Source organism: Hypanus sabinus, chromosome 17 (genome assembly GCF_030144855.1).
Source record: "Hypanus sabinus isolate sHypSab1 chromosome 17, sHypSab1.hap1, whole genome shotgun sequence".
NCBI classification, from domain to species: domain Eukaryota; kingdom Metazoa; phylum Chordata; class Chondrichthyes; order Myliobatiformes; family Dasyatidae; genus Hypanus; species Hypanus sabinus.
The window spans coordinates 22916382-22926869 of NC_082722.1; the positions used below are offsets into that span (position 1 = coordinate 22916382).

Genomic DNA, 10488 nt, shown 5'->3' on the forward strand with positions numbered 1-10488 from the left:
CATTCCATCATGGTTGATTTATTATCCCTCTCAACCCCATTCTCCTGCTTTCTCCCCATAACCTTTGGCTTCTAATCAAGAATCTATAGATCTCAGCTTATAAATATACAACAACTTGGGCTCCACAACCATCTATGGCAATGAATTCCACAGATTCACCTCCCTCTGGTTAAAGAAATTCCTCCCCATCTATTCTAAAGGGGCATCCTTCTATTCTGAGGCTATGTCCTCTGACCTTAGACCCCCCCCCCCATTATGGGAAACATCCACTCTGTCTGGGCCTTTCAATATTCAATGGGTTTCAATGAGACACTGTATACTCACAAACTAGCGAGTGCAGACCCATAGCAATCAAATACTCCTCATACATTAACTCTTTCGTTCCCGGGATTCTGTATCTGTGCCGCCTAGTTTTGAACTCCCTAACACTGGGGAAAAGACTATGATTTTATCAATACTCCCTCATGAAGTTCTAAACACCTATTAAGTCGCCCTTGTCTAAAGAATAAATTTTCCAATGGGACCGACGGCAAGGTTATGTATGATTTCCTCTGTTACAGGGCACTGGAAGCTGACAAGTACAATCACATCACAGCCAGCTACTTCCTGCTGGCGGAGAGGATCCTGAGGGAGAAGCAGGAGAAACAGACCCAGAGTCGCAGCCTCAGTCTAGATGACAGCTGGAACTCCCAAGTGCCATGCAGGTAATGGAGAATTCACAAAGCAAGTCCTTCGACATTAGCGTAAGAGACTCTGCAGATGCTGGAGATCCAGAGCAACACACACAAAATGCAGGAAGAACTCAGCTGGCCAGGCAGCCTCTGTGGAGTAGAACTAACAGTCAACATTGCAGGTTGAGACCCTGAAGATAACACACCGATGTCCCCCTGCACCTAATGTCTTTCATCAGGTCCTGGTGATGATACCCCATTCCCCCCCCCCCGGTCTTTCATCAGGACCTGGTGATGATACCCCCATTTCCCCCACCGTCCCCAGTGTCCTTCATCAGGTCCTGGTGATGATACCCCCATTTCCCCCCCCCGGTCTTTCATCAGGACCTGGTGATGATACCCCCATTTCCCCCACCGTCCTCAGTGCCCCAGTGTCCTTCATCAGGTCCTGGTGATGGTACCCCCATTTCCCCCACCGTCCCCAGTGTCCTTCATCAGGTCCTGGTGATGATACCCCCATTTCCCCCCCCCCTGGTCTTTCATCAGGACCTGGTGATGATACCCCCATTTCCCCCACCGTCCTCAGTGCCCCAGTGTCCTTCATCAGGTCCTGGTGATGATACCCCCATTTCCCCCACCGTCCCCAGTGTCCTTCATCAGGACCTGGTGATGATACCCCCATTCCCCCCCCCCCCGGTCTTTCATCAGGACCTGGTGATGATACCCCCATTTCCCCCACCGTCCCCAGTGTCCTTCATAAGTACCTGGTGATGATACCCCCATTTCCCCCACCGTCCCCAGTGTCCTTCATCAGGTCCAGGTGATGATACCCCCATTTCCCCCCCCCCCGGTCTTTCATCAGGACCTGGTGATGATACCCCCATTTCCCCCACCGTCCCCAGTGTCTTTCATCAGGACCTGGTGATGATACCCCATTCCCCCCCCGGTCTTTCATCAGGACCTGGTGATGATACCCCATTCCCCCCCCCGGTCTTTCATCAGGACCTGGTGATGATACCCCATTCCCCCCCCCCGGTCTTTCATCAGGACCTGGTGATGATACCCCCATTTCCCCCACTGTCCCCAGTGTCCTTCATCAGGACCTGGTGATGATACCCCATTCCTCCCCCCCCCCCGGTCTTTCATCAGGACCTGGTGATGATACCCCCATTTCCCCCACCGTCCCCAGTGTCCTTCATCAGGACCTGGTGATGATACCCCCATTTCCCCCCCCCCCGGTCTTTCATCAGGACCTGGTGATGATACCCCCATTTCCCCCACCGTCCCCAGTGTCCTTCATCAGGACCTGGTGATGATACCCCATTCCCCCCCCCCTGGTCTTTCATCAGGACCTGGTAATGATACCCCCATTTCCCCCACCGTCCCCAGTGTCTTTCATCAGGACCTGGTGATGATACCCCCATTTCCCCCACCGTCCCCAGTGTCCTTCATCAGGACCTGGTGATGATACCCCCATTTCCCCCCCCCCCCGGTCTTTCATCAGGACCTGGTGATGATACCCCCATTTCCCCCACCGTCCCCAGTGTCCTTCATCAGGACCTGGTGATGATACCCCATTCCCCCCCCCCCGGTCTTTCATCAGGACCTGGTAATGATACCCCCATTTCCCCCACCGTCCCCAGTGTCCTTCATCAGGTCCTGGTGATGATACCCCCATTTCCCCCCCCCCCCGGTCTTTCATCAGGACCTGGTGATGATACCCCCATTTCCCCCACCGTCCCCAGTGTCTTTCATCAGGACCTGGTGATGATACCCCATTCCCCCCCCCCCGGTCTTTCATCAGGACCTGGTGATGATACCCCCATTTCCCCCACTGTCCCCAGTGTCCTTCATCAGGACCTGGTGATGATACCCCATTCCCCCCCCCCCCCCCCGGTCTTTCATCAGGACCTGGTGATGATACCCCCATTTCCCCCACCGTCCCCAGTGTCCTTCATCAGGACCTGGTGATGATACCCCCATTTCCCCCACCGTCCCCAGTGTCCTTCATCAGGACCTGGTGATGATACCCCCATTTCCCCCCCCCCGGTCTTTCATCAGGACCTGGTGATGATACCCCATTTCCCCCACCGTCCCCAGTGTCCTTCATCAGGTCCTGGTGATGATACCCCCATTTCCCCCCCCCCCCCGGTCTTTCATCAGGACCTGGTGATGATACCCCCATTTCCCCCACCGTCCCCAGTGTCTTTCATCAGGACCTGGTGATGATACCCCATTCCCCCCCCGGTCTTTCATCAGGACCTGGTGATGATACCCCATTCCCCCCCCCCCCGGTCTTTCATCAGGACCTGGTGATGATACCCCCATTTCCCCCACTGTCCCCAGTGTCCTTCATCAGGACCTGGTGATGATACCCCATTCCCCCCCCCCCCCGGTCTTTCATCAGGACCTGGTGATGATACCCCCATTTCCCCCACCGTCCCCAGTGTCCTTCATCAGGACCTGGTGATGATACCCCCATTTCCCCCACCGTCCCCAGTGTCCTTCATCAGGACCTGGTGATGATACCCCCATTTCCCCCCCCCCCGGTCTTTCATCAGGACCTGGTGATGATACCCCATTCCCCCCCCCCGGTCTTTCATCAGGACCTGTTGATGATACCCCCATTCCCCCCCCAGATGTCCCCAATGACCTTCATCAGCTCCTGATGAAAGGTCTCAGCCTGAAATGTCAACTGTTTATTCCTCTCCATAGATATTGCCAGACCTGAAATCCTTCAACAGAGGTTGAAACAGCTGACGGATTAACATCTGCAGTATGTTTATTAGTGTGTGGGTCACGAAGCTAACTGATACCTTACCAATGTTGTCATCCCATGAGGAGGCAAATAAGAACTAATAGGATCAGGAGTTGACCTTTAGCCCCTGGAGCCTATAAAGTCGCTCAGTGAGGTCACTGGTCAGTCTATGACCAGACACCACATACGTGCCTCTCTCCCCATGCTGAACAAAAGTGATTCAGTCACCAGGACTGAAACTGACCCTTCAGCCCATCGTGTCTGTACATCCCATTTACCACACCTGGCCCCATTCATCCAGTGATTCATCCACTGCTACACGTGAGGGTTGTGAGGTACTTGCCTCCTCAGTTGAGCAGCTCAGCCCAGGGAGCCAGACTCCCCACGAGCTGGAAGCATTCTGTCTAGGAAGGCAATAGTATAGTTTACCATTGCACCTCAGCAGCTTGAATCTGCACTCAGTGGCCACTTAATTAGGTACAGGAGTGTAACCCAGTGTGGCTGTCGCCCATCCACTCCAAGGTTCGACGTGTTGTGCATTCAGAGATGCTCTTCTACACACCACTGTTGTAATGTGTGGTTATTTGAGTTACTGTCACCTTCCTGTCAGCTTGAACCAGTCTGGCCATTCTCCTCCGACCTTTCTCAATAACGAGATGTTTTCACCCACAGAACTGTTGTTCACAGGATGTTTTGTTTTGCACCATTCTCTGTAAACTCAAAAGGCCACATCTACACTTGATCTCTCGTCTTGAAAGATTCAGAATTCAGATTCAGGTTTATTATCACTGACATATGTCATGGACTTGGTTGTTTTGTGGCAGCAGGTATTTGAAACAAAGAGCTAGTGAAATGCCTGTTCTTTCACCATACCACTTGGTTGGAGTTTAAGTCACACCAATGCTGCGAGATTCTAAGTCTATGACATAAAATGGCCAATCTCGACTAATTATTAATAGACATGGATCAATACCTGTGTTCACAGGGTTGCTTGGTGAATGCAGTTATTGCAGGAATTCATCTGACTTTTAAAGAATGGGGAATATTTCTCCACAAAGTGGAATATGACATAATTTTATCTCACACTGTTGGTGTCCTAAATTGTAAAATCTTCATTTCATACTCAGTGACTTGGCCCAAAGTGTCAAATGTTCAATCCTCTCCAGAGATGCTGCCTGGTCTGCTGAGTTTCTCCAGCATTTGGTGTGTGTTGCCCTGGCTTTCCTGCATCTGCAGAATCTCTGGTGTTTGAAAGGTTTCTGTTCCCCACTGCTGGCAAACTCACTGCTCGGCAGTCGATATGATTGAATTGTCAAACCCAACAAAACAGGAAATAAACTACTAAAGAGGGAGCTATTCCTCCTTGTTTAGTGGTGCGATGAAATGTTTCAGGTATCGAGCATGTTATTGACTGTACAGATATGTCTTGTTCTTTATCGCTTACAGAAACTTTCTCAATTCTAACCTTCCTTGTTCTCTCTCTCTGATTCAGGCCTTCTCTGTCAGCACCGGTTGATGGCTTCAGGGATACCGTTGACAGGGGCCCCTTGGGTGAAACGCACAATTCGTTTTCGATAAAGCATTCTGCAGGCACGAAGGGACCGACAAAGCCCCCAGAAAATGCACCGAAGGAGGTGGAGAAGACTGTGACCAGTAATGCAAAGGATGTCGTGAAACTCGCAAGCAACGCAGAAGATAACCCGTCGCCAATGAGAATTCTCCTCCGATCTTCACTAGAAACGTCCGTCATGCCAAAGAATGCGTCCGTCCTTCAGCAGATCAGTGAAGAAGATGAAGAGGAGGCGGAGGAGGAGCCTCAGGTGGAGGTTAAGACTGCACCATGCCTTTGTGTGAAGGAAACTCCACGCCATGCCAGCAGTCGAGAGGATAACAGCATCACCACCTCGGGTTGTTCCAAGGAGGATGGCAAGCAGGGGCTTGGTCGCAAACTCTTTCCTGACACGTGGAGCTGTCAGCGATCAGCCGAGATTAGGAGCTCCTCGGTTGAAGTCAGAGGTTCAGTGGGACCACTCTGTTGCAGTAGGTGGGCTGGGAAATCCGAACAGCTCCCGCATTACTTTGGGAACAGGCCCATCAACCTGATGAATGAAAGCAACAACAACAGCACCAGCAAGGGCGTCGGCAGAGCGCCTGCCACTGTCACTGACCTCAGCGCCGAGAAGCTGCCCGCTTGCCCGCATACCCACCAGTGTCTGGCTGCCCGGGAGGGGAAAGGCATTGAACCCACTGTGCCCAGGCTGCCTAACACGCACTTAGCAAAGGGAAAACTACAGTCGCTTCAGAAAGACGAGGGCCCAAGTCTGGAAAGTCCAAAGCACTTGTTTGACCATATTGCTGAGACCAGTGGGTTACCAAATGACAGTGCGTGCTTCGACAGCAGTGCAGACCCTGTGAATAAATTTGACACCGGCAGGTCAAAGAATGTAAATATCAGAGATAGGATACTGCAGATTCCACTCTGTGAGAAAGCCCTTTCCTTTAAGATAAAACCAAACTCGAAAGAGAATCTCCTCTCTTTTGGACAGTTCAATTGTTGTCATGTAATTTAATGTTTTTTTTAAATTATATACTGTGGGTGTATGTGTGCGCGTGTGAGTGTGTGTGAGTGTGTGCATGTGTGCACATGCTGGTTGTAAATATGTATCATATTTTGCAGAAAAGGGTGTCACTGAAGTAAAGAGGGTTGGAATGGATGGTCTTTGAAGGTTGTTAATTGCTGCACCCTCCCTGAGGTTGTCCATCCTGCTGTGGGGGCCAGGGTGACCTCTGACCATCAACGGGGTGGGGACAGCCATGCGCAGCACCCACCCAGATTTGCGCTGAGGACCTGGTCTCTCCACCCAGTGTGTGAAGATGGAATATCAGCTCTTTTAATTCTAACTAAATAACGGGTATAAGCTAAGTACAATTTGGTGCTTCTGTCTGGGTTGTAACAAGGTGCAAAGCGAGTCTCTGTATTTTATAATGTATTTTAGAACATCTGACTTGTGAAAACCATCCCTTCCATACTGGGACCCAAGTTCTAGTTACGTGGTGTTTGTATGCTTCGGGCACGGACCCAGACCCACGATCCCAGCTTACACTTCCAGATTAGTTCGCCGTTAGTCGAAGAGTTGTTTTTTTGCAAGACCTACTGGTGTATGTTCTATAACAATGCACCAAATCCATCTGCTGCCCTGGGGCTGGTAGCTGAAGTGTTTTTGCATATTAAGTGTACCCCTTTCATTGTCACCTTTCTATTAAAAAGAACCCTCGTGTGTTTGCAGAATAATTATCGTGGGTCTGTTTTGTTTTGTGCACACAAAGTGAGGCTCTTTATCGTCGAGTGAACCTCACCTCTCATTCTGACACAAGTGAGCTTTGGAAAGTGACGGAATACAATGAAATTAACCACGATCAAAAGCTCCAGCAAATAGCTTTACCATCACATGTACGATATAACATACAGTGAAAAGTGTCATTCTGCGTCAACGACCAGCACAGCCTGAGGAGTGTGCAGGGTTGGGGCAGCCCACAAGGATTGTCATGCTTCTGGCTCCAAGAGAGCTTGCTCACTAACCCTGTCCATATTTCTTTGGACTGTGGGTGGAAATCAGAGGGAGCCCTCATGGTCACGGGAGGAATGTACAAACTCCTCAGAGACAGTGCCGAGAATTGATCGCCGGTGCCGCTGAGTGAGTCACTGCAGTGTTGAAATAGCCATTTTGCAAATGTTCATAATAAAATGAAACATTGTCATTTCTATGGCTTCCCTTCAGACCAATATTCAGGTAAGCATGTAAGAGTGTGAGCACCAAAGTGCTTATCTACTGCGTGATATCCTCAAATGCTCAGAAGAAATGGCTAAACACTGAAATATTTAGCACCATAGCTTCTTTCAAAATAATGTTGAGGGTTTTATGTCCACCTGAGGGGACTGAAGAAATCTTGGTTTAATGTTGCACCAGAAGGGCGATCTCAGTGACAATTCAGTACTCCTTCAGTACTACCCCATAGTGTCAACCCAGAGCGTGTGCTCTACTCATATCTAATACTATCTTGTCGTGTACTTCATAACAACATGTAAGGCTATGAAATATATGACAGTGTAAGTTATGTGTGCTGGCTCTCAAAGAAATCTGTTAATCCCTTTTCCGCACTGTTACTTCTCTGTAATTCGCTCACGTGCCCATCAGCTTCCTCTGGTTCTCCGATCAATGTGTACTTTACACTGGCCAATTAACCAATGAGCCAGAGAATTTCGGATAGGGACATGAATGAGAGTGGCTTGGAGGGATATTGTCAGGGTACAAGTAGATAGGACAAGGCAAGAAGATCAGGTCAACTTGGTTTAGACAGGCCAAAGTGTTACATTTTGTAACTTCAAAACATTAAACTAATTCATAGGAAGATGCAGGGAGTCCAGGTATACAGGTCTGGCTTCGTCTTCACTTTAAGTGAGGCATGCGGGTATCACGTGGTAGTGTATGACATATGCAGTTAACATATTTATACATATGTAATGCCCTGGTTCACATCTTTACTGTTCTGCTTTCATTTAGCAGTTCTGTAAGAGCTGTTTGTTCTGCTTCCAGCCTGTTTGGGTTATTGTTGAAGATGAGGGATGATGAAGAACGTGGGCCATCTAGTCAAGATGGTGGAACTGGGGGAAGGCTTTTTTGGTGAGGGCCACTAAAGTTGGTCTTGGAGTTTTGTTGGGTGGGAGATGAGGAGAGAAGACATTGGGGAGAACTGCTCATAGGTTATTACCTAGTGTTGGCAGGACTGGAGTGTGTCTTCCCAACACTCCCTGCTTAGCCATAAATTCCAACTCAATAGAGAATGCATTTCAACTATACACAATATACTATATAATACAACTCTACACAGGCATCCACAACACAGAATTGTCCCATTCAGGTCTAAAGACTTAATCATCGTGGAAGATTTCTTACTCATGTTTTTCCTGACAAGGGAGGTCAAGACCAATGAGACTTGTAGCTGTGAAAACTATCCCAGGTTCTGAGGCCTCCTCTGTGTGATTGTAGGAGTTGACTTTTGAGTCTACAGGAAGTGGTGCTGAAAGGAGTAGCCATCTTTCTTCTTCTTCCATTCTTTTCTAGTTTGTACATCTTGATCTCGTGAAGGTTTATTTAGTTCACTGGAGTATTCCCTCTATTGCTCCCTCAATGATCCGATCTCTCCTCTTGATTTCCTCATCCACAACATCACCTGACATCCCCTTCTGTTTTTGAATCCCCATCAACCCCTTTCTTTTTGGGTTTCCATTCATCCAGCAGGGCTTTGGTCTTTACATCTACTTCTACAAGCAGCTTATTGTCTCCCACTTGAAGCTCATGCAATAACCTTAATGCACGCAGAGTAGAATCTGGTTCCTTATACTCACAAAAGTTGAATGCTTGCAACTTCCCTGAAGCTCCTTGAACTACTCTTCCAGCTTCAAACCAAGCCACATTTCACCTGCTTAACATATCAGAAGTTTTCTCAGATATGTTACCTACAAAAATCCTTTGCAGTCAGACCACTGCTTTCATCACTCCCACACTTCCTCTGGAGCATGGCCCTTCCTTGGTCCAATAGGCTTTCCAGTCAGAGGCACAGTGGCTGGCACTGTTTGATCTCTGTTTGGCAACGATTCATGGTGTTCAGCATGATGTCAGTTTGTCATTATCCAGTGTATTTCTTAAATTGCTTTCAGTTCGGCTTCCTTGCATGCAAATTGGGATCTCCAATCAGATGGTAGTTGTCTCAGCCAATCACATTCTCACTATACTCATGATCCTGTTTGTACCACATGTAAGCTCATGGTGGCTTTTTGGTCGTGGATGTCCTGATGTCATTCCCACAGGGGTTATCTTCTCTCCAGTATAAGTTCTTAATTGGATACCTGCAGGCTTCAATGTTTGAAACGCTGTTCAGACTCATTTTGTTGCATGACTGAAACAGCTGACCCAGTATCTAATATTTTAATTAATTTTCCGTTCACTTCTGGTGTGAGTCATATTGCTTGCCTGTCGCTAATTTCATACTGTAAACCTCAAGGCTACACAATGGTGTGTCACTCTCATCATTTTCTTTGTATGTGTCCTACTTTGTTGCATTTTTCTTGTAAGTTTCACCTTTAACTCTGCATTTGGTTGGTGAACGTGAGCTGACTGCAATTCAACTGCATCTCTGCGGTTTCCATTGAAACAGTGTTTTCCACTGCTTGTCTGAATGTAAACTGAGCTTCAGGAAGGAGCAATTTTTGAATGCTCTCTTGTAAGAGTCCACAAATTAAACAATCTCAAAGTGTATATCAAGCCCATTATGGAACTGACAATGCTCAGACAACTTCTTCAATTTGGCCACGCATGCTGAAATGGATTTTGATTCCACTTATGAAACCTAAAGCATTCTGCAATCAACAATGGCTTTGGTTCCAAGTGTTCCTTCATCACTTTTAGCAAAGTTAGTTTCAGATGGTTTGGTTGAAGCAGCCAAACTTTGAAGCAAACTGTATGTCTTTAAACTTGATCCACTTAGCGAAATTGGAACTCGATTCTCTTTGGTTATTTCATTTGCTTCAAAATACTGTTCCTATAGCTCAGTATACATGAGCCAATTACTGTTGTGTAATCAAACTTGTCAATCTTTACAATGTAGCCAACAGTTCTGATCTTTTTTAATGATTATTATCACCCAGTACACTCTCTCTTTATGAACCCTGAATTCTTCTGTTTACAGCCTTTTAAAAAAAAACACTTGATCGTGTCTTCCCTTCCGAAGAATGTATGCTGGCTACTTTTGTTTTAAACTCAACAGTCTCTGCATGTGATGATATGTTTCTGGGCCAGTCGAGCAATCTGGCACTTTGTTTTCTCCGAGACTGAGTGCAAAGTGTGCAGTTTGGAGGGCAGGAAGCCTGGAAACAGGGCGCAAGCCCATGATTGATTCCATTCCTCACCAATATTGCCAATTAATGTGTGGAGGAAGATTGAGATTATCAAGGCAGGTGCAGAAGGTGAGCGACTGTTGAGCATCATCCACCAGCCTCTC

General features: G+C 47.8%; 1 protein-coding gene across 1 annotated transcript in view; it reads left to right on the forward strand.

The window, feature by feature from the left end:
- snrkb (SNF related kinase b) overlaps window positions 1-6737 on the forward strand; it is a 114991-nt gene extending 108254 nt beyond the window's left edge. The window contains exons 5-6 of the mRNA XM_059992654.1: window positions 561-704; window positions 4922-6737. Of these exons, the coding sequence (XP_059848637.1) occupies window positions 561-704; window positions 4922-5999 (1222 nt within the window). The 3' untranslated portion in view covers window positions 6000-6737. The remainder of the gene's footprint in view (window positions 1-560; window positions 705-4921) is intronic.
- Window positions 6738-10488: the final 3751 nt, after the last annotated feature.